Raw genomic sequence first — 24,805 nt, forward strand, 5'->3', positions numbered from 1 at the left:
TGCCATGCAACTACCATGACTGCATTAGCCCTCAATGTCATTTTTCTTTTTTATTTACCCTTTGCATAAAGTGGTATTCCCCATTAATCATTTAGAGCCTGCTTATCTCTCCCCCCAACTGATCGTGTCATTCCCGCCATCCATCACGCTCCTCTCATCCTTTATCACGGTCCCTGATGGATGCAAACTAATGGCTCTGATTTCCTCTCTGTCCGCTCTCTCCTTGCGTCCATCCTTTATTCCTCCCTACATCTATCCATCAAGGCCACATGTGTCTGACTCTCCTCTCTCTGCTGTGCTGCTCCCAAATATCATGTCCACTCAAACCCCACTCTTTACTGCTCTTTGTCCTCCACCTCCTCGCCCCCCTCTTCCTTTCTTCCTATGTGCATCCACAGATCACTTTCCATCCATCAACTCTCCCTCCCCTCCCAGCCTCCTATTCCCAGTCTGCCCCCCTCTCTCCAGTGCCCAGCGATCAATACAACCGATGGGCAGCGAGAATCCTCCCCATGCCACACTGCTCATTGTCACATCATCTTCGCTGGAGGGCTATAACCTTTCCCCATCATCATCAGCAGCAGCAGCAGCCGTCCTCTATGAGGCTCGCCGAGCTTTACGCGGGATCTATTTGTCACTGCAGCAGGTCAGCCAATTAAAGCATTTTACCAGTTCCCCTGGATTCAATTACCTGCACATGACCTCAACACCATGTCCGCCCGCCCTTCGACTACTGTTAGGGCTGTTTCCTTGGACTCAAACACCAGACGTCAGCTAAAAATCTCCCTTGTGCTGCTGGATCATGGGCACTTCAAAGCATGTGTAGGTGTAAGACTGATGTGCAGTGCATGTGATTATGTGAGAGGAAAAGAGGGAGAGAAACAAATAGTAATAGATCCAGGGAGAGGAGGCGAGAGGGGTGCACCCGGTGCCTCGGCAGCCCCCTGCTTTACTGTAATATACACAGATTAGTCCGGCTACTGATGCTGTCTCAGCAGTAGAGTCATGAAAGCAGGGAAGACCCCGTTAAGGAGCGCCCCCCTTGAGCCCCCATGCTCCTTCAGCCGACACCAAAAGGCTCTGTTCTTTGTCTTTCACTGTGGTGACCCCTCCCCCAATCCCTGTCTGCCTCTCTCTTTTAACACCTAGCGACAATCAGGGGGGGCATGGAGCCATAAATGGCACATGCGGTGTGTATCAGGATTTGATGCCATGACTCACTGTGTATTATCATCACAAGTCTGAGTAATTTCATCCATGTGGATAAAAGGAAAAATACAGTGTGAGAAGGCACCGGTTTACTTTCCGTATATAAGACAGGCATGATGAATGGGTCTGATCTTTGCTGTGCTGCTGCCTGTCATAGCAATGGAGCCTGTATCATATTACCTTTGTCTGGCTTGGTCATGCTGCCTCACTGAGCAGCTCCAGGAGCACAGCTACACAGCATTTACACCATCATTACTTTACTTCAGGCCTGATTCATTCATCAATTAAAGCATTTTCTATTTGCTGCAATGATGCATGATTACGTTGTAGATGAGGGGAAAAGGGGCCTGTCAAAACATTATCATCACTCCCTGCTGATGCTTGGGAACAAAAGCTTTTGCTGGAGGAGAAGAAAGGGGAGGGCAGATGATACTTTGTTCCACTGCTGCACACATGAAGCGGAGATGGAGACACACACACAGAGAGATGTGTTTGCATTGCTTTCTTACCTGCCCAATGTCACCAACAACACTCCCGGTGCCGTCTATCCTTGGTCTTTTGCACTCCGCCCCGGCTAAGTCACTCAGGGCAGCGGCTGTCTGAGCGTCGGGCTCCGGGTCTCCTCGCTTCATCCCGCGGACAGCTGCTGGACCCCCGGCCGCGTTCGCGAGCGGTCCGGCTGCTGTATCAATGTCTCTTTCCATTATTCCCCGACTAACGGGTAGCATTATAGATGCAACGTCGGTCGACATTAACATTGGACGGCAGACAGTCACCAGTCAAAAGTCTGTTTCTCTACCCCGCTCCGTTTGATTTGCCCACGGCTCGATATTCACAATGGGTTTCCCAAAAAAGCGTAGACGGATAATATTGAGCTGCTTTTCATCAATACATTCAGCTTGTGCTGTTTATTGTCTTAACTTGGCGTTAGCTATTCGAGGCAGAGCATTATGCCAGGCTTCAGGACAAAGCACATTAAGTACAGCCTTTTCCCAAAAAACAAAAGTCAAACGACGCCAAACAGTGACCTATTTTAATAAAGACCACACGTCCGACTCTTGGATGCCTGACAAGCTAATTAGCTAGCTAACATTAGCTAGCTTGCTAGCATTACATTCCGCTAGCTCTCTTTATAAATGTGGCTCGAGGAGCTCACTCTGCTGCCAATAATAGAAAACGTTGGAAATTAGCTTCGTGTGATACTTCTCCTTCTGCGGGGCCGGGCAGTCCTCTCTCTTGTCGCCGCTAAATGTGCGTTAAACCCCCGCTGTTGTTCCTACCAGCAGCCTTTTCCCTGGATCTCAGTCCCCGTCTTATCACACCGTCCGTTCCCTCGCCGTGCTCTGCTATGGATGTGTCTTGGCGTGCGGACTTGGCTGCCGACGAACACGATTTCCTCTGGTCTGAGTCCCAGTTGGTGTGACTCGTAGTGTGGAGGGAGCCCGAGTGAGCTGATCCGCGGTCAGATTTGTGTGTGGACGCCGGGAGCGGAGGGAGAGGACAGTGAGGTGAGGCGGGCTGGTCTGAGGTCTGCGTTTCCTCTGTCTCTGTCTCCTTCTCCTGCTTCTCCCCCCCGATCCCCTCCACCTCCTCCACAGCTCCCCTCCTCCTTTATCCTCACTTATTTAATACGGCCGGATTAAAATAAAGATGCTACTATTTTTATTTCATTAAGGGACTGTTCTTTATTTATCAGGGAGGGGTGGCGGGGGTGTGACTTTTTTATTTTTTTATTATTATTTTGACCCTCCCCTAGGATACAAATACTTTTCATTTGGCCTCTCTGAGTGCCTGGTGGAGATTTTTTTTTTTTTTTAAACTTTCCCTTTGATTTTTGAAAATTAAAAGTTAAAGAGTAATTTTTTTTTAGATTTTTTTTTTTTTACTCTTGTCGTACATGCTGGTTAGTTCGTGCAAACGGTTTATTTTTGGCCAAATTTAAAATGAGGCATAGAATCAAGTGAACTAATTTAAGCTCAGATTTGGAAGATGCATTTAAAGTATTGTTTGATTTAAAGGAGGAAACAAGAATAAAAAAGTAACAGCTTTTATTTATGCCTCCCCCGACTCCCTTAAGCTACAAATATTTTCCTTGTGCCTGGTGGACATTTTTAAAACTTACCATTTGATGGATGTTTGAAATTTAAAAGTTGAAGGGTAAATCCTGGATTTTTTATTCTTTATTCTTTATTTTATTTTTTTTACACTTGTGTGCATGCTGGTTAGTTCGTGCAAATGGTTTATTTTTGGCCAACTATTAAGTGAGATGTAAAATAAAGTGACTTTGATTAAATATCACTATTCTAAACCAAGATTTGGCTCCAGGATGAATTTCAAGTATTGTCTGATTTAAAGGAGAGAACAGCTTCTATTTATGCCTTCACCAACTCCCTTGGGCTACAAATATTTTTCCTTGTGTCTCCCTGGGTGACTGGAGGAGATTTTTAAAACTTACCCTTTGATGTTTGAAAAATAAAAGTTGAAAATGAAATCCTGGAGTTGAAATAAGCCTTGGTTTTTAACTCTTGTCGTGTTTTTAAAATTAAATTTAAATTTTAAATGAGATGCAGAATAAAATAATTTTGATTCAATTTTATTTATTTAACCAGAAAGTCCCACTGAGATTGAAAATATCTTCACAAGAGCAAGCTTGCCAAGATAGCAGCCAATCAAAACACATTTAAAATGCAACAAATACAACATATAATACAAAAATCCGCAATAAAACAACAACTACTCAAACACAGTGGACTCTCTCTGGTTTAGGTTATTTGCACAAACATGTATAGAAAATACAGGAAAAAGAAATTAAAAGTTAAAACATTGTGCAGGAGTGGTTAGAATCCAAAAATGGCGTATGAAGATACCTCCCCTATTAAATAACAACAATCATACATAAAAAGAAGAGAATAAAAACGAAGACTGCATAACTGAATAAAAATTCCAGACTGAGAAGTATTATTAAAGATGTACGATTTACAACAACAACAAAGCAACATGAAGTGTTAAGAGTCTTTGCAAATAAGAGTCCTCGTCAGATGTTTTCTGAATGACAATAATTTAGAAGATGATTTTAGAGGGCTGTTCAGTCTGTACAATAAAATGGAAAAACTATTCTAAGAAAAGCTCAGATTTGTTATTTGTTTTTGTGTTTCCTGACAGATGTGCTGCACATGTTGTTTCCAAGGACCGTCAGAAATTGGAAAATCCAATGATTCTTTTTGTCTTCCAAATCTGGAAGTTTTCTTTTAAAAACTGTGGTAAAACAAGTCCCTCCCCAGTGCTTGAAAAATTATTCTACATGCCTCCTCCTTTTTGCACCACCCCTCCCCCTAACAAATAACAAACAGCCCCTAACACTGACAAAAGCTGTGCTACTAAAATAGTAAAGACTAGATATTTCAAAACAATGAAACAAAATTTTTCACATGGGCAGCCTATATATGATGTTTGTTACATACAGAGGAGTTATGCATTTATTTTTTACATACAAGGTCTGCAAAACAACACAAAACACAGGTGGAGATCTCACGGAGGACACAGGGGACACGCCCCCCTCAATATTCACAACATGTGCAATTGTCCCCCAAGTAAGTACATTCAAGTAGCAGAGGACTTTTATTTTGACAAAATTAAAGACATTTACACCATAAGCGTGTGGTGCTCAAACTTTTCTTATGGAGGATCCCCAGAGCCCCATTTCATGTGTGTGTCCCAGTGTTGAAACAAAGCCTACGCCCTTGGTTTATATGTTACATACATAAGCAGAGGAGTTATACAGTATTTTTAACATCCAAGGTCTGCAACACAGCATCAAAACAGGGGCAGACGCAGGGGACAGGTCTGCCTAAATATTCAAAATATGTGCATTTGTCCCTGCTGAACAACGTAAAGTAGCGGAAGACTTTTATTTTCACAAAATTAAAGACATATACATCCAGCACTGATGCAGAAAAGGTGGAAATTGGTGCATAAAAATCACTTGAATGCAGGATATGAAGTGTGTGATGCTCAAAATTTTCTGGTGGAGGACTCCCAGAGCACCCATTTCATATATGTGTTGAAACGAAGCTTACGCCCTTGGTTTATAATGTATTATACTTTTTGTTTTAGATCCAAGGGGGGGACACATCCTCCTAAATATTCAGAGCATGTATATCTGACAAAATTAGAGACATCATACATTGATGCAGGAAAGGCACAAACTGGTGCATAAATATTCACCAGAATGCAATATATTAAGTGTTTGATAAGGAAATTTTCTGCTGGAGGACCCCCAAACCTTCACGTGTGTCCTCTTCAATGTTGAAACAAATCCCTTGACACAATACGTACCTAGCCTTACTTTGCATTCACAAGAACACATCTCAGATTTGAAAATTATTGAATGCATTTGCAAGAGAGTGTAAATTATTCAACTCTTCAGACATCTCTAAACATATTCAGTTTATAAATTCATATTTATAGTGTGTGTGTGTATTTTTGAAGCAACTCTTGGTTATTTATTGGTGCATAAATAACCAAGAGTTCCACGGACTGAAATAAAATACAAATCAAAATCATAAATCATAAAAGGAGCAGCTGCAGTTAGATCATGTTTTTAATGTTTTTGCGCCCCCTGCTGGGTCATACACAACACAGCGTCTGGAGGGAAAGGCATTTCCATCTTCCATCAAAAATCACTGCTCTCTTGTGGAATTGTTCTCATATTATTCATACAAAGGCAACACTAATCAAATCCGGCTGCTGTCGCACCGAAAGCTTTATAGTGGCAAAGCTGCAATAACTGAGAGCAGGGGGATCCATCAAGGAGAGAAATACAGCTGTCATATACACACTCACACACACCTCTGTGATAAAATCTGCACCCAATCCTCACTTCACCTGCCTGCCTCTGAACAGATGATGATTGCTGTCACTTTAGGCCGACTGCCGACGTGTGAACATGTGTGTTTATGTGAGCGGCTGAGTGTGCAGTGTATTGTGTGCGTTTGTTTCCCTCCGTCTGAGTCACACACTCTATCAACCTCTGTCTCTCTCCTGCTACCTGTCCCTCCGCCACCCACTGAACCTGCAATGATGGACGGGCAGCGGGGTCACATCACTCCACACAGCTGCCTGTTTCACTGACAGAGCCCCGCTGGAGCCATTACTCTCTCTCATACAGACGCAGACCTCACAGGTCATGAAAAGATATCGGTTGTGAAAAATACACCACGGTATCTGCAGGAACATCTGTATTTCACTGTGTATCTCCTCTACAGCTCCTGCAGGCCTCACACTGCACACTTTAATAGGCTGCAGGGAGCATATCTGCCCTGCAAAGGCAAAACGCAGCCCCTGTATATTAGGTCAAAGCTGAATCTGACTTTTGACGTCACATATTACCATGGGGATTATTTTAAATTATTCAAATTTGTATATTCTGCCAGATATTTAATACTGGGCACAGTGAGTGACCCTGACCTCAGGAACCCAATGGTTGTTACGGGTTGTGAATCGTTAAAATTGTGGTTACTGTACTTGTGTTACTGAAGCCTTCTCTGGCACAAGAATTGTCCCTAGAGGGCAATTAGCTGCACAGCAAGTAAAAATACACGAGAGAACACATAAGAATATAGATACTCAACAATGGGGGGGGGGGGCACCAAATACAGTGATCTGAAACAACAGTGGTCATCAAGCTGGTGGCTAACTGGTTATTTGGGACTAAATTAAAGCTGATTTACCCACTTTTTCCTGTTTCCTGGAATTAAAAAAATAATTTTGATACTTTAAAGTATTTCTTTACTGAGCTCGTTATACCATATATTAACCCTATGGGCCCTAGGGGTTTTTTTGGGGTATTTTTACTGCCTTTACTTTTAAGCTCATATCACAGTCATTATAAAGGCTACACACACATGCTATATCTTGGGTTTTTTTTCAGGACAATCTGGGCTATCCAGATTTGCCATCACTGCATGTCCTTCTATGTGAATGTATTTTATATTAATATTTATATCAATGGAAAACCCAAATCTGTGTTACTAAATTCTTACATTTTTACATGTATCTCACCATAGAAAGTTGGAAGTTGACATATTCTGCCATATCTGAAGAGGGGAGACTCTCTGGAATCTGGCAATATAAGAACCATGATGCTGGGACATGCTGTCACTTCACAGCTGTCCAAAACATGTGGTTTGTGCCAGGCGGACATGATTGCCAGTACTTTTTCATAATTGCAAGAAATTCCATTGACTCATTCACAAGTCAAAAATGTGTTTTATCTGAAAGAAACATGCAATATTTGCATCTAGAAAATAGTAATAGAAAAAGATAGAAAAATAGAAAAATAGTAATAATATTATTCCTCACTATATGAAGTGACTAATAACAAGATCTGTAAAATGGATTGCAAAGATCTGGATTTATAGCGTGATGGGATGACAGCACAATGATGTGTGGTATCAGTGGAAAGCTCTGCTCCTGTGCTTTCATGTGATATGTGTGGCATTTCTGTCCGACCCTGCATTCGCAAGTAATCCATCCAAGAGTAATGTGTGTGCAAAGCTGTATGAAAGCTCTGTTATACATAATTTTAGTGTAACTTTTTTTTTTCTTGGGAAAACATTGGACTACCGACAAGTGCTTCTTCTCGTCGGAAAGCTACGATTCTGCTGTTTCACATGATATGTGTGGCTTCACGCTATGATGAACGGTTGCAGAGAAAAACCATAGAGAAGAACAGGTGTGAATTTGGGCACACTATGCTTCGTTGGGGCCCATAAGGTTAAGTTGCCTGGTCTGGTTTTTTTTTTTTTTGAGAGAAAGAGACCTCTGCGGATAATTTGACTCCTACACAGTGAACACTGAGGGAATTACAATCAGAAGAAATTCCAGCCGGTTGCAATGTGCAATCTTCACCACTAGATGTCACTAAATCTCCCTGAATCTTACACATTGGACCTTTAAGTTACCTTTAAATCAAATATTGAAAATGTATTTGATTTAAAATGAATTTATTTAACAAACTGATCAAGCCTATTTGAAAATTTGTACATCCCATGTTTTTCTTTTTGATTGATAAAACGACATAACACTTGTGTCAAAATGTTTTCTTTTTCTTTTACATTTTATGTAAGGTCTGGGACAAATTAACATAAAAGAAATAAAATTCAGGTTTACGGCTCTATCGGTTTACATATTTTACTTTCTGTAGTGCTCTCTGATTTTGAATTAGATTCAGACAGCTTTAGTAATCCCATTGTTGGAGCAGCTTGCCTTTCACACATACTATAACATACAGCAACATGTAGACGCATACATAAATGATTAAAGGAGTTCATTGGAATAAAGGAAGCTAGAAATATTTTTTAAAAAGTTAATAGACTAAAAGAGATTTTAAAAAACAGATAAAAAATATTTACAGTGAATTTAAAAGACGACTAGCAGAGGGAATAAAAGATTTTGAATACCTGTTGGTTTTATATGCAGGTAAAATGTAACCTGATGACAACAGAGAACATTGGCCTGCAAGCACATGTCCACAAGAAGCTAGAATACGTGTGGCTCTCTGGAGGATTTGTTGATCAGTTAAGTCGCGTTGTGTCTTCTTCACAACTAATGAGTGTGCATTTGTGCACATCACTAGGCTCCTCTGTGTGGTAAGAAAGAATAAGTTCATTTGTCACACACGTCAGTTTAACACCTCCACTTTCACCAACAAGAGAAATGTCAGACAGCCCCCAGATGCTGACCTTAAAGCTGAAATGTAATAAGTAATGACCGTGATCATTAACCTTAATAAGGTGTGGGCTCAGCCTTGTGTTGTTGTGCATAAACATTGGTGGAAAAAAAGCAGCCTATGACATCTTTGACTGGTTACATCCTACAGATGACACATCATAGGACAGGGGTAGGTAACCTGCGACTCTAGAGCCACATGCGGCTCCTTAGCCCCTCTCCAGTGGCTCCCTGTGGCTTTGACCAAAAATGAGGCTACATGGAAATGGCATCATGGTTATTTTTGAACATTTTAATTTTCATTTACCATTGTTGTAGGCCTAAAGTGATTTTTACAATTAGAAAATGTAAAAATCACTTTAGGCCTACATGAAATTTTGAAAATGTTTTCACATTTCGTCAACTAAAATGTGAGTCCCAGTGTGTCTACAGCCCGGTGCCTTTTCTCTCGAACATCAAGAGTGTGGGCTTGCCTTGAGTCTCCTTAGCAAAGGTAGCAATCCATCCATCCATTTTCATCCACTAATCCAGGGCCGGGTCGCGGGGGCAGCAGGCCGAGCAAAGCACCCCAGACGTCCCTCTCCCCAGCAACACTTTCCAGCTCCTTCTGGGGGACCCCGAGGTGTTCCCAGGCCAGACAAGATATGTAATCCCTCCAGCGTGTTCTGGGTCTGCCCCGAGCCTCCTACCAGTGGGACGTGCCCAGAATACTTCTAACAGGAGGCGCCCAGAAGGATCCTGATCAGATGGCCGAACCACCTCAACTGACCCCTTTCGATGCGAAGGAGCAGCGGCTCTACTCCGAGCTCCCTCCGGATGTCCAAACCTCTTAACCTATCTCTAAGGCTGAGCCCAGACACCCTTCTGAGGAAACTCATTTCGGCCGCTTGTATCTGCGATTTCATTCTTTCGGTCACTACCCAGAGCTCATGACCATAGGTGAGGGTTGGGACGTAGATGGACCAGTAAATCAAAAGCTTCGCCTTCTGGCTCAGCTCCCTCCTCACTACAGCAGTCCAGCGCAGCGTTTGCAGTGATGTGCAGATCCACCTCACGCTCCATTCAACCCTCACTCATGAACAAGACTCCGAGATACTTGAACTTCCACAGGTTTCCGGCAGTCTCTGACAGCTTTGTCAGGGTTAGGGAGGAGGCTGACAGCAGTGGGCACAGACTCCTGTACAGGCCTGAATCACACTGCTGAGGGAGATCTGCTGAAAAAACAGGTTTTCAGCCAACGACCCAGCGTCAGTGTGAAGTGTCAGGACATCACTAACTACAGGAGACCATCCCCCCCCCCACTGTGGAGACCCAACAACTGGCCGACGACCTGAATGTGTTTATCTGCAGGTTTAATGACCCCATCTTCACACCCCTCACCCGCTCTGATTCAGACATCACATCCATGCCCAACTCAGCCAGCTCACTGTCCCAGCCTCTACCTGTCAGTGGATCACACACAACTTCCAGACAGACCTGGAGCTGAACAGGCACTAAACTATGGAGATGACAGTGGACTTCAGGATGAGCCCTCCATCACTGCTCCCTCACAATGCTGAACAACACTGTGATGTGGAATCCTGTAGGTAAAGTGGTCCAACATCGACACCATCAGGAAAAAAGGCCCAGCAGAGTACTTCCTGTGCCTGCTCAGGAAGTTCAGCCTCCCTTAGGAGCTGCGGAGTATTTTAGAAACTGCTGATCTACTGGGATTTTCACACACAGCCATCTCTAGGGTTTACAGAGGATGGTCCCAAAAAGAGAAAATATCCAGTGAGCCAAAATGCCTTGTTGATGCCAGAGGTCAGAGGAGAATGGCCAGACTGGTTCAAGATGATAGAAAGGCAACAGGAAGTCAAATAACCACTGGTTCCAACCAAGGTGTGCAGAAGACCATCTCTGAGCCAACAACACCTTGTCCAACCTTGAAGCAGATGGGCTACAGCAGCAGAAGACCACACCAGGTGCCACTCCTGTCAGCTAACAACAGGAAACTGAGGCTACAGTTCACACAAGCTCACCAAAACTGGACGATAGAAGATTGGAAAAACGTTGCCTGGTGTGATGAGTCTGGATTTCTGCTGCCACATTCAGATGGTAGGGTCAGAATTTGGCGTCATGGATCCATCCTGCCTTGTATCAACGGTTCAGGCTGCTGCTGGTGGTGTAATGGTGTGGGGGAGAGTTTCTTAGTACCAACTGAGCATGGTTTAAACACCACAGCCTACCTGAGTATTGTTGCTGAGCGTGTCCATCCCTTTATGACCACAGTGTACCCATCTTCTGATGGCTACTTCCAGCAGGATAACGCACCATGTCACAAAGCTCACATCATCTCAAACATGACAATGAGTTCACTGTACTCCAATGGCCTCCACAGTCACCAGATCTCAGTCCAATAGAGCACCTTTGGGATGTGGTGCAACGGGAGATTCTCATCATGGATGTGCAGCTGACAAATCTGCAGCAACTGTGTGATGTCATCATGTCAATATGGACCAAAATCTCTGAGGAATGTTTCCAGCACCTTGTTGGATCTGTGACACCAAGGATTAAGGCAGCTCTGAAGGCAGAAGGGGTCCAGTGAGTGTATATCGTGATATATATATATTAAAAACAAAGCTCTATACTAAAAGATTAAACAGTTGTGTTTGTGTCAGTTGAAAGGGATTTTTTAAGCATCTGGCCCCCAGGCATTTTCACATTATCTGTTCTGGCCCCTGTTCAAAAACAGTCTGGACACCCCTGATACAAACCAACAAACAAAACCAGGAGTACAGGCTTTGTACAAAGGTACTGCCTCAGAGATACAACCAGAGCTAGAGAACGTTGTTGTCTGCTTTACAAGGGTGCAATGCATCCTGTTGAATTGTGTATGTAGTTAATGTGTGTTTGTGTGTGTGTGTGTGTGTGTGTGTGTGTGTGTGTGTGTGTGCGGTGTAGCCTACGCATGAGTGAGGTAAGAAGAGGGGGAGGGAGGGATAGCACATCACACTTCCTGTCCTTTGTTTCCTTTCTTTGTTTTCAGCCCAAGTTTTAAGTTTCACATTTGCCAAATCAAAACTGTTCAGTGCTCTTTTAATGTATTTCCTGCATGATAAATCTGTTCACGTAAAACTGTTGGCTCCAGTGTGGGCTCCTGTTTGGCCCCATGTTTATTTATGAGTTCCTGTGATTTTTATTTCAACTCAAATCTGGTAGAATAATAAAAAAAAAACCGGACTAATCTCCAAAGCTGGTCCGTTTCCTGCCATCTACCTCATAAATAACTCATCCTTTATCATTCTCAACTCTCATTTCCTTAGGTTTCATTATTACTGTATGTTCTGTGGCCCCTTCGCAGCTGCACGCCGCCGCCTGCTCATTGGTTCCACCTCGTGTCTGTCACAGCTCTCAGCCAATGGAATGACAGAGAGCGGTCAGAGAGGCGGGGCATGACGCATGTCGGGACTGTATAACCAGCAGCTCAATGTGAAATCTGTGGATGGTTCACCACTGAAACTGCACGAGGACACAGAACGCGAGAGCCTTTGATCAACCAGGTATTTATGTAGTTTGTGGTTAGTGTCTGTAGCTCGGCTGCAATATGAATTAATGATATATTTTTAAAACGAAGTGCGCCATTAAGATTTTTTAATGCGTTACTAACTGCTTAATACGACATTTACATGTCAAATAAAACCTTCACAGGTTTGAGCATGTGTGAATGTTTTGATGTCGCGTGCCGCAGACGGTCTGCACAAGTGATGATGTCATTTGTTTATTGTGTACACATTTACAGACCTCACAAACACACGCAGCACAACAACTCGGTGATCATCATGGCACTGGATGGATGTGGCCTCTTCTGCAAATACACCCTCGTTATCTTCAACATCATCTTTGCGGTAAGTGTCAAAAGTGAAACTGCTGAATCTGCGGGAAAAACACGCAGTTTATTCAAATTCAAATGTAGGATATAGCAAAGTTTTTCTAAGATATGAGAGGAAAAGCCAAATAGTTTATTTATAGGCAGTAGTGTAAAGTAACAAAGTAATAATACTCTGTTACAGGAGGCTACTGAAGTATTTTTTGAAGTATCTGTACTTTATTTGAGTTCTTTCTAAATTCTTAATATTTTATTGAACTTTTTTTGCTTTTTTCTAATATAAACAGTTTCACCAAGTGTAAATAAATCAAATAGCTACATGCACATACACTACTCTGATCTACAAACAGATGTGCAACAGAGCACCAAGCACATGGCGTCTTGATTCACAACTGAAAGAGACTTGTTCATATGATGCAACTTTTGCCAGCTCTGTGATCCATCCCTTAAAGATCACTCACCTGGTTCCTCCAGTTTCTCATTATAATATTTTCCCACCATTATACTGGTGTGGGACGCCATTATGGGGTCACTGAACACACAGCCTCTGGCAGAACTCAAAGTTAGTCCGGGGGATGTTTTTTATTAGATTCATATACGACACTTCCAGAGAAGGTGAAGAAACATCCCTTCACATGTGCTTTATTTGAGTATTTATATTTCTCAACTTTCACCTTTACTGCACTGCAAAATGTCTTAGTTACTTATTATAAAATAGGGAAGGAAGTAAGGGAGGAGGGAGTGATGGACTGGGGGCTCATCCTACTCTCCAATGTGCTATGTGTGAGCTCAGTCCTGCATGTTCTTTAATGAAGCAATAGGAGAAGATATTCGGTCTCAGTTAATGTAGTTTATTAAGCAGTAAAGGAATAAAATTACAGAGCTCTGGGTCTCAACTTCAAGTCCCTGACGAACAACAAAGGTGTGTCAGTTCACGAAGTCTGACCTCCTGTCCTTTCCCTGACCCAGTATATTTGAGCGTAACAGAGTGTCATTGTGCACGCAAGGCGTTGTCCTCTTCTCATTGGCAGTTCCACTTCCTCCTTCACCACACCACGCCCCTGCCTCGTGTTAATCTGACTCCTTCCCGCTGACAGTGGGGGCGTGGTTCCTGTTTTGAAAGACAAGAGAACAACACAACTCCCTACACGTGCTGTACCTTACTATCTGTACATCACTTTCTATTATTTTTACCATATATGAAACTAATTATCTAAGCATTGCGGTATGTGCTCCTCAGATTTCATGTCTCTTCCTCTCCTGTACTTCTCCGCTTCTGCAAAGCAAACACATTCAGATCAGCTGAAATCATCTTAGTATTCTCATTGTTCACACATCTAAAACTTATATAGTGAAACACAACTGATAGTAAAATGCATAAAATCATTCTATTCCCAACAGGAGGGAGGGAAGGACAAACAAACTTGGTTTTGTTATTTAAATCCTTTAAACTGTGGAAAAAGGCTCCCTCATCCCGTCAAGTGTAATGTATGCTCCATGTTTAAGGTGTGCATTAAGATATCTGCACTTTTACTCAGGTTTTTCAGGTATTTTGTCCACCCCTGACTACATTTATTAAAAAAAACAAATACTTTCACTTCCATTTTTCTCCCCCCTCAGCATTTTAGTTACTTACTTCCAAACAGGGAACTACAAAATGAATTTCGTTCTTTAAATCCTTTAAACTGTCCGAGCATCATTGCACGACTTGGACTAGCTCACTGGATCTCTTAACACCTGCACCTAACACCAGCTATTGTAGCTGTAGCTGTTTGTAGGACATGTTATTACGAGAGGGGATCAGGCTTTTGCCATCAGGGTTCTGAAACTGTGGAATGCACTTCCTGATGAGATACTGTCGTCTACACGGGCATAGGTGTGGGTGTTTTTATGAATGTGCCTGTTTGTGTTGATGCATCTACATATTTATACACATTTAAATATTTGCAGATACCTCAGTGCTTATACTTCTTTTAACTGTTTTTATTGTCTTTGTAACGTCTGTTTTTAAAAGTGCTATATAAATACATTTATTATTAATTATTAAACTGTTAAAAGAAATTGTTTTCTTCGTCTGTGATGTAGGCTCCATTATTCATAATTCATAAATCACTGTCCGAGGGCAGCCGTAGAATGGCAACGAGGATGTCAGCCGACCAACACTTGCTACCCGCTCCCTGGTTGCGGTGATTTGCGACGCTGGCCAGCTAGGAATGAACTAGCAGCCAGTACAGTACAGTCCTCTCTGGTCTAGCTAACATTTAGCCGTGTTACTTACTGATCCATTAGAAAGAAAGCTAGCTGGACATCGGTTTTGAAGCCTCTTTGGTCACGGAGCTCCCTCCATCTCTTGAACGCCTGACTGAGGTTTACTCTTGTTTTTTCCTCTTCTTTTATCACTCTCTTTTTTGCTTTTCTTCGCCTCCTCAGACAGAGGATTTCGTTTTCTTTCGCTAGGCCATTTTCCCCTTGTTTCCAAACTTTGTCCGTCTGCCATTGTGCTTGTGACTCAACTATCTCATGCCCAGCTCCTCATAAGGACCCTCTCCAGTCCCTGATTGGCTGACCGACCAGTTTCGCAATACATGATGCGTTTTCTGCCGTAAAGCAGATTTTTTCCGTGATATTTCAGCACCGGTGGCAGAAGCTTATTGCACAGCCACCCTATGTAAATGCTGATAGTCTGATTTTACTGTGGCCACTACCCTGTGCAGCCCACATTATTGTCATAATGATATAGTTAGGAAAAGATGCTATCTGTTGCCTCTTTAAAAGACCAAACTTGCAATGGAAATACACATCATATATATGTGTAAGTTCCAAGTAAACACACTGATGTCAGTTCAAATTGAACAGTACGGAAAAATGACAACATTTGGGTGAGTTTAAGTTTGATGTGTTTAATGTAAAAACAAAATCATATCAATCTGAATGCTTTTTATTATTTATTTATTTTTTTATATTGCAGTTCTGTCCAATGATCGTAAACTGTCAGTGGGTCTGTCAGGCTGGAGAAATTGTGGCAGTTATGAGACAGGAAATATTTAAGACCCATCAAATCTGAATTTTAGACAATTTAAAGCCTTATATTAAGAAAACTTGAAACACTTTGAGACTTTTTAAGGACCTGTAGACACCCTGTGCTTAAGTACAGTAAATATTAAATATTTATTAATTTATATTGAAGACATTTACTCAAGTAATATTCTAATAAATGACTTTAACTTCCGCTGAAGACATTTTTTGGCAAGAGATCGTTAATTAAACCCGAGCGTGGCTGTCATCCATCTCTCCTCTGTTTGTAGGTCAGACTAGGAGTTGTCTTGTCATTTCAGTTGGCGCCTGTTAGGTTTCATTTCTGCTGAATACCAGCTCTGGCTGCGACCCAACAGCATGAAGGAAACAGGAGGAGAGATGGCACCTATTTACACACTCCTCATTTTAACCTGCTCTTTTGTGCTGTTGGTGCACTGTCTTGTTGCACTGTGTTTGTCTGTGTATTCTGGTTTGACGTGTTTACCTAGCTGTCTGCACTGGTCTCACTCTGGACTTTGTTCTCTGATAGATTATTTTGTGGGTCGGCTACATGCCACCTGTTTTCTTACACAATATAAGTAAAGGTTCATCCTCACGTATTCGCTGAAAATATCACATCTGACTCAACTGTGTAGAAAGTGACCAATTTGAAGATGTGAAACCAGGTAACAAGAAATGTTGTTGGTCTGCACATTGAGCTGTGGTGTTATTCTTTCTTTCTGTTGTCTGGCAGGTGGTGGGGTTCATCTTCCTGGGCCTCGGCTTGTGGCTGAGGTTCAGCGACAACACCCGACCCATCTTCGAAGTGCAGGAACTCAACTCAAGTGCATTTGTCATTAGTCAGTACATGCTACAAAACATTTGTGTCATTTCTCTAAAATAAATGCATAAAGATCTTTTGCCGCTGAAACATTTTCACTCACAGATCTGTTTGTGTCTCTTTTGTTTTTTAATCTATCAGTTGTGACGATACTGATAGCTCTGGGCGCAGTGATGCTGATTGTCGTGGTGTTCGGAGACTACGGCGCCTGCAACGAGAAGAGATGTGCTCTGCAAGTGGTAAGGCGTCCTCACACAGTAACTTCCTTGTAAATATTTTTTTATCTGCTGTGTGATTACAACAGCCAGCCTTGCACAATGGACGGACTGTCACTAGCGGTGAAGTGTACAGCTAACTCTGGGTTTATCTGGAAAATCTTTGATTTGATAAGTTTCACAATGTCTGGAAATAAAGTGTGCCAGCACTCTCTCAGTTCTGTGGTCACCGAGTTACTGTGAAGGCAGCGTGTCTGCCTGCACGCTTGCAATGCCACACATGCGGTATCAAAGAGGCTTACAAAAGTTTCTCTGGACAAGAGCCAAATAACTTCAGTTCCCCAAACTAGCATTGATAGGAGGCCTCACATAATAATAAAGACACTGCTGTGCTCACCCTGCCTCCTCATCAACAGACAGACATGCTAAGGTGACGTGGGTGAGTTACGCAGATGTGATGTTTCAGAACAGCGCAACAGTCTGAAACATCAAACTTGACTGAAAGCAGAACAACAGTATGAACCAATGTGTCTGTTTTTGTCTTTTAAGATCAAGAACCAGGAAAAAAAAACAACATGAAACTCTATCAGGAGCTGCGCCTCGTCAAAATAAATCAAAACCTATATGACTGGACCATGTGGGAATTTAATTTGAAAGGACAGACACAGGAAGTGGCAGCAGTCAGACAGGATTCAGGTTACAAACCAATCACAGCCGACAGATATCTTTCCCTTCTTCTGTAAATATTCAGTCTGATAAATACAGAAAGGTTGATCATGTTAGTGCAGGGCTACCCAGAGCTTTACACCTGTCCCACAGACGATAGGCCGACACTCTTATAAACAGCGCCTGGAAGAAGATCAGCTCTGCACAGCCCCTAATTTCCAGGGCTGGTACCTGCTGTTATTCCACAGGCTAGTTAATAACATGTCGGGCAGGAAATCTAAAGCGTGGGATCATTTTGAGAAGGTGAAGGACGAACCCAAGGTGATATGTAAACTCATCTTCATTGGTCGACTACAAACATGACGTATCATCTGAAACATGGAAGTAGCTACATGCTCATTAGCCACTTAGCACAATCATTACTGCTTTGCCAACAGCGTCATTAACAGGCGTGAGCATGTAGTATGCATGGCAGTCCATGGCGATGTAGCGCACAGACGATGATCACTGCTCTGTGCTGCAGGCCACGCACATCTCTCCCAGTGCCAGGGAGGCAAAAGCAAACACTGCCAACCAATTAGCAAACACACTGCTGAGGGAATGTGGCCATATGCAGCCAGACCACCTCTGAATGTGGTCTGAATGATTAGATCTCAAGACACATTGAGGACGCTTTTGCTGCCATCACACTGCTACTTAGAGCCGTCCATTTGTGATCCCACCACTCAAAATGCAAGTAAATATACCAGGTGTAAAAATGGGCCAATCTTACACACAACAGACACAAGTTCATTGAGTTAACAGGTCTTAAATAAAGTTTTATGGATCTTTTTCCAAACAGATTATGACTTTTTCAAAGGATCAGAAAGTAGACCATAAATAATTGAGGTGGGGCTGTTTTACTGGTGCTTTCACACCTGCCCTGTTTGGCAGGTTCAGTTGAACTCAAGTTCATCTGCTTCCTAAGTGCAGCTCGTTTTGGGCAGATGTGAGCAAAGCAATCGCACTCTGTTGTGCACCAAAACAACCGGACCGAGACCTTCTTGAAGAGGTGGTCAGTATAGTCCACGATGAGCAGCGCTAAAATCAACCTGCGTAGTTGTCCCTCCATTGTGACATTAGAAGGTGTCACATTTATCTTGCAAGTGTACTCTTCTTCAACGTTTGCTTTACTTCCTGGATTTTTCCCACATGGAAATTCTGACCAATCAAGAGCAGCTTTCTCACGCAAGGCATTTGATCTGGTCCGCTTGTAAATGCTGCCGCGAGAACATGAACCAACTCTAGGCAATTATACAACTTTGTGACAAAATTAGTCCCTGATTCAGACCAAAGCAAGACAACTATAGGTCTGAAAGCATCCTAAAAGACTGGTGAACTGCTTTCTGCCAGTTCTCCATTCAAGGCCAAGTGTTAAGAATTATCTAACAGATAAGACCAACTGCACAGCTGAACTCACATTTCTGTACTTTCCAGGGACCTTTTTGTTTTTCGTAGTTGTGCTGAGATCACTTGTTCGCTTTTGCAACTTAAATATGAACTTAACTGTAAATAAGTCACTCCCTAAGGTTCAGTGCTTATGCTTTTCAAGTGCAAATGGTCAAAGTAATATGAAGGAGCTTTGAGTCTTAGTGTCTGTTGTCTCTTGGTACCACTGTATCTCTTCAATTTCTGCTTAAATGATTTTTTTATATATATTATTATATATATATATATATATATATATATATATATATATATATATATATATATATATATATTATATATATATATATATATATATATATATATATATATATATATATATATATATATATATATATATATATACACTTTATTAATCCCCGAGGGGAAATTCAAGTTTTCACTCTGTTGTCAATTACACACAGGTCCGAACACACACATGCACAAACTGGACCTATACATGCACTAAGTGGAGAGATGTCAGAGTGGGCTGCCCATGACAGGCGCTCTGAGCGGTTGGGGGGTTCAGTGCCTTGCTCAGGGGCACCTCGGCAGTGCCCAGGAGGTGAACTGCCACCTCTCCAGCTACCAGTCCACGCTCCATATTTTTGGTCCGGACGGGGACTTGAACAGGAGACCCTCCGGTTCCCAACCCAAGTCCCTATGGACTGAGCTACTGCCGCCCCCAAATTACCCCCCAAATTGATTTAATTACTGTGCTTCAATATCATCTAACTTCACTTCCTGAAACCTGCTGACATAGATTAGACTAGACAAGATTCGTAAACACAGAATATCGAAACTGTTCTTGGTTGCATGTTGTTGTGAAACCCCCACAGCACACCGGCTATAAACTGATGGATACGAGGGAGGGACGGGTAATGTAAAAAGATCCTGAAGTTACTCACAGCTCTGTCTCGGGTGAGCTCTCTGGATCTTTGTCTCCATTTGTCACTCATTTCCTGTCATTGTGGTTATAATTAACTATCAAGCTGCGGGGTTAAAATATGCTGCAAAATCAAACACGCACAAATGAGCTAAAATATCTACAATCTCCTCCTCAGTCTTTTCCCTTTGATTTCCTGTTTAGTGGTAATTTCCAGTTTTATCTCATGGCCTGATCCCAGTGTCCTTGTGTGAAAGTTCAGTGCATTCCTAAACTGTTACATAGCACAGCGACAGGAGACTGAGCTGGTTTGTGTGCTGTCAGAAGAAAGAAGCTCTGACCCATTTGCAACATAGAAATGTAACACAGCAAGGACATTTGAACAGCAACAAAAAGGTCCAGTGTGTAAGATTTAGGCGCATTAGACTGCAACCAGCTGAAACTTCTCCCTGTTAGAATTCCTTCAGTGTTCATTGTTCTGGAGGTTTTAACCTGAAGCTGAATTATCCTCAGATCAGAAGCAACTCAGATAAAAAGCTTTTATAGAGGAAGATCATCACTGAGGCCCCTTTGATTGAGGAAACAGCTTCTTAGAGTCATTTATGTTCTTCGGATTGATGCTGCAACTGTTGTAGCTGGGTCTCTTTACAGAAACAGGTCAACAAACATGGTAAAACTTGTCGTGAATTTACTTGAAGGAGCATTGTGTAGGATTTAGTGGCATCTAGCAGTGAGGGCTGCAGATTGCAACCAGCTCACACTCCTGGTTAGGATTCCTTCAGTGTTCAATGTTCAGGAGGTGCAAGAGCCACAAAAATGTCTGATATGAAATACCATGCAGGTTCTGCGATTATTTAAGTTTGCTCAACTGATTCTGCGTACTTTGAATAGTGTATAGTAGTGGATTATGCTATGGTTATGTTTATATTTACTTATGTGTTAGAAAACAGGCATAAGTTATTTACGGCAGGTATGGTGCCGTAAGACAGTTAAGTGTCCATGACAAAAGGAGATTGTTGACAACGTTGTTGTTGGTTTGGATCGTAATAAGTTTTTGACCATTTTATGCAGTGGTAAAGTTTATAATAACAGGTAATATGGTGAGAAAATTTGTAGAAGTTGGTAGGGGACCATACGAGATGTTATTCAGTCAGGACCACTTTAGTCAAAGAAAACTTTATTTCCATTTGCAGTATTACATATGGTGGCATGGCTCTGTTCTGGGGCCTCTCTGCCTTTCCTAGGCCTACGCAGAATGCCTAAGATGGAAGACGCCTTCCATGCACCTACATGGAAAGTAAAGGCAGAGAGAGCACACCTCTCTGCCCTTCCATGTGCCTACATGGAAAGCCTAAGGCAGAAAGAGCAGCAGCAAAGACCCCCCCCCCAAGTCAGACACAGCATGAAAAGGAGGAGCTGGGGTGGAGGTGGGTTGCAAAGCGGCTTGCAGAGCAGAGTAGGCAGGCCAGAGCAGTTTAAATAAGGCACCCTGAATGAGATTTGCCAATTGGTTGCATAGAAAGGAATCATGTGATCTATCAGCTGACTCCCTTTCATCAATCAGCTGCTCCATCAGTTGATTGGGCTGCTTGAGATCAGCTGATGTAGCTGGGATGTGAGCTGAACTGAGCTTGACATCGTTTTCTGCCTGAACTAACACTATGCTCAATTTCTGGGAGGACTTTGCCTGCATTTTTGAATTTTTTTTTTTAAAATTCTCAGTAAACTTGGTTGAACTTTTTTCAATCAAGGAACTTTGGTGTGTTGAAACGGCCACTATAGGAGATTTTTACTGGGAACCGAATTATCCAGAGGTCTCTTCCTCAACAAACAAACAGACCTGATGATTTAAACCAGTAAAAACACTGAAAAAAACCAGTTTCACTTTACAAGTCAGTGTTTCTCTAATGCACATTAAAAATCAATGTTCGGCTCATTGCAGAGGGCCTGCTGACTACTGAGGCCAACACAAAAATGCAAATGGCCCTATCTAGAGCCAGTGTTTGGTTTGTCCATTCTGGGCTACAGTAGAAACATGGCGGTACAACATGGTGATTTCCATAATCAAGGAACTGCTCCCTATGTAGATATACACGCCTTATTTTAAGATACTGACAACAGTAGGTGATCATAAACTAAACATAATTATTACATTTGTTTACAAGTCTACAACACAAGTCTGGACTGATGGTCGAAGGCAGTTTATACCGTTTCCAATTAACTTGATCGACTAATGTAAGAGCTGAACAGAAATTAAACATAGATTAGCAACAGTTTAATACAGATAATACCTTGTTGCCCTCTCGACTGGCGCTAAAGTCTGTTAAACTCTCCCTGTTCATCCTTGTTACTTCTTTATTTTCTGTCCTACTAATGTTACTACACCGTTTACCTTTGTCAGTTTCCGTCTGCAACCTCTTTGTCTTCAGTCTCTTCAAAATAAAAGCACTTCCTGGTTACCAGGACGTAACAAAATAGGAGGAACATAGCTATTTAATGTAACATAGCTTTCTTCCTATGGGTTTAAATAAAAACATATAAGGATACATTAGCATATCTGTGTTTTGATGCCCATCATGCATATTAGATGGAAAAAATGTTTTGAGTTTTGTTGTTTATTTGTTCCTTTGTAATTATCAGTTTTTTAACCTGTACCTTTAAGATGTTATAATTAGCTTTATTTACCTCTTCTTCTTTCAGTTTTCGGCCCTTCTGTCCATTCTAGCGTTAACTGAAGTTGTTGTTGGAGTGCTTGCCTACTCCAACAGGGATGAGGTAAGAAAGGAACACAAAAATAGGATAAAAAAAATAGTCAAAAATAAAATAATTAATCTCTAAATGTACTTAAATTATCATCACGATATTGTGCTTCGATTTTTATTATTAAGTTTGGCTCGACGATCGCCGAGTTCTACACCAGTCTGTACGGTCTGTATGTGACCAGCGGAGGAGACCCATTCATTGGTGCCGCTCTCACATTCTTTCACAACACGGTAAGAGCAAACTATTTCCTTGTTTCCTATTTTATAAAATCCACAGTTTGACTTAATGTGTTCTGAAGTTTATGTTTTTCAACTTGTGTACCAAAGTTTTAGTGATATGGAACTCTGAGGTGTTCAATATTAAATTACAAAAAAGACTATATATCTGTATCAATCTATACTAACTATAAAACAGATAATCATATGGATATTGTATTAAAATGTGTGCAAAGGCCCATTTATGCTCCCTTTACGTACGAAAATGTATACGTCTGTTTCAAACGATGTTACCGTCACTGCCCACATACATCCATGCGCCCTTTACGTTGGCATGGATGTTAAAGGGAAATTTCAGTTTATTTCAACCTGTCTCTTTTCGCACTTTGGAAAGCAGAGCTAGGTAAACAAACATGGCAGCACACCGGTAAGGTAAGACAACACGTTTACATGTCGTTTTCTATATGTTCTCTAACATTTATCCTAACGATACAAGGCGGTCTTTGTGGAAAAAAAAGCTTGTTTAGTGGACTAACTTTGCACTTGAAGGTTGCCCGTTCACTTACGTTTTAACAGGTCTGACGCTACTATGCACCCCGGCTGTATCTAGGCTAACGGCTAACATGCTAACTATTATTTTTATGTCACTAGTCACTTTAAACAAATTTAGGACGATAGGAGACAGGTTGAAATAAACCGAAATTTCCCTTTAACCAATATATCCACCAGGGGGCAGCCCAGCGTCAAAAGTTTATGACAGCAACAAACTCAAAAACAAACATGGCGACTGTGGAGGAGATACTGATAATGTACCTCTTGCATAAAAGACAAAAACAGAGGCAGCGTTGTAGGAGGCGGTGGTCGGTGAGGCCGTCAAATACATGGCGACTGGAGGACGGAGAATTCTTTTCTCTAGTACTGCCGATGAGAGAACTTGAATTGTTCTTTCTTCTTCGTGTCTCACTAGAGCTACATATCGGGTAGTGACAACAACACTGCCCCCACGATTCCCGGTGGTACTGCTCCGTTTGGCTCATTTCCGTAAGCTTTATGGAAACGTGCAGAAATACGGACGAAATGAACGTGGAGCACGGACAGAAGGCTCTGTCCGTATCCGGATCCATATTTAACGTTGAGCATAAATGGGCCTTCAGTGTCAAAAACTGCAGTTCCTCTAATGGCCACTTGAGGCCATCTTCAGAAGCAAGTCAATCCCCATAGACCCCCATGTTAAAATGGCCAAATTTACAGCAGAAATGAACATGTTTACAGTCTAGTACAAAACAGTTTTTCATGTAAACTGTGAGGGTGGGTTGATCATATAATTTACCAATTATGTGTCCAAATATGGTTGCTTCTAGCATCAAAAATCCAAGATGGCAACAGTCAAAAAGCCAAACTTAAGGCCTCCGTGGAGAGGCAGGATAATGGCGCGACATTCCCACCTTAATCAAAACTTCAACCCTTTTTACACAGAGATCACTCTATAGGGCCGTTAATGGTAAAATGGTTCTTGATGCTGCCTTTGCATTTTTACACAGAACCAAACACTAAGTGTGTGATTTTAGAAAGCAAGTCTGCATCCCAGAAGCCAAAGAGGCGTGTCGTGTAACACAACAGCATCTGCTTCTGGTGTGACACATAACATACATGTCAGCAGCATCTTCTAAACAATACCAATGGTGATGACACTAATTTACCACCCCTGTAATATGGCGGCTAAGCTCGCCCTCTCCTCCAAGGTGCTCCTGGAGCTCACTGTCCCCCCAGTTTGCAGAAATGTTCCGCTGCTGCTTCTTTTTTTGTTTTGTTTTTGAGTCAGCTGCTCGTTAGTTGATTCAGAGTAACTCTGACATCGTTGTTGCTCTAGCTAACAGGTGCCAACTGTCCACATCTGGTAGCAGTTGTTGATCTTAGTCATTTAAAATGCAGGGG

The 24,805-nt window shown here is 42.0% G+C and overlaps 3 protein-coding genes across 8 annotated transcripts in view; 1 reads left to right on the plus strand and 2 right to left on the minus strand.

Annotated features, from left to right (window-relative positions):
- The window catches only part of LOC125879911 (RNA binding protein fox-1 homolog 2-like), an 80,975-nt gene extending 78,222 nt beyond the window's left edge, over window positions 1–2,753 (minus strand). For all 4 annotated transcript variants that reach the window (XR_007447989.1, XR_007447988.1, XM_049562074.1 and 1 more), the window contains exon 1: window positions 1,719–2,753. Coding sequence is in view for 2 of the 4 variants with exons in the window: in XM_049562074.1 (XP_049418031.1) it covers window positions 1,719–1,967 (249 nt within the window). In the remaining 2 variants the exon portion in view is untranslated. The remainder of the gene's footprint in view (window positions 1–1,718) is intronic.
- The window catches only part of srebf2 (sterol regulatory element binding transcription factor 2), a 597,702-nt gene that overhangs the window by 89,358 nt on the left and 483,539 nt on the right, over window positions 1–24,805 (minus strand). The gene's annotated exons all lie outside the window — the stretch shown is intronic.
- The window catches only part of zgc:65811 (uncharacterized protein LOC393524 homolog), a 635,041-nt gene continuing 622,556 nt past the window's right edge, over window positions 12,321–24,805 (plus strand). For 2 of the 3 annotated variants that reach the window (XR_007447990.1, XM_049562087.1), the window contains exons 1-6: window positions 12,321–12,479; window positions 12,719–12,824; window positions 16,575–16,680; window positions 16,803–16,900; window positions 22,593–22,667; window positions 22,781–22,885. Coding sequence is in view for 2 of the 3 variants with exons in the window: in XM_049562087.1 (XP_049418044.1) it covers window positions 12,759–12,824; window positions 16,575–16,680; window positions 16,803–16,900; window positions 22,593–22,667; window positions 22,781–22,885 (450 nt within the window). In the remaining variant the exon portion in view is untranslated. The remainder of the gene's footprint in view (window positions 12,480–12,718; window positions 12,825–16,574; window positions 16,681–16,802; window positions 16,901–22,592; window positions 22,668–22,780; window positions 22,886–24,805) is intronic. The other variant, XM_049562089.1, reaches the window with a different exon arrangement.

The sequence above is a fragment of the Epinephelus fuscoguttatus genome, linkage group LG19, assembly GCF_011397635.1.
Source record: "Epinephelus fuscoguttatus linkage group LG19, E.fuscoguttatus.final_Chr_v1".
NCBI classification, from domain to species: Eukaryota; Metazoa; Chordata; class Actinopteri; order Perciformes; family Serranidae; genus Epinephelus; species Epinephelus fuscoguttatus.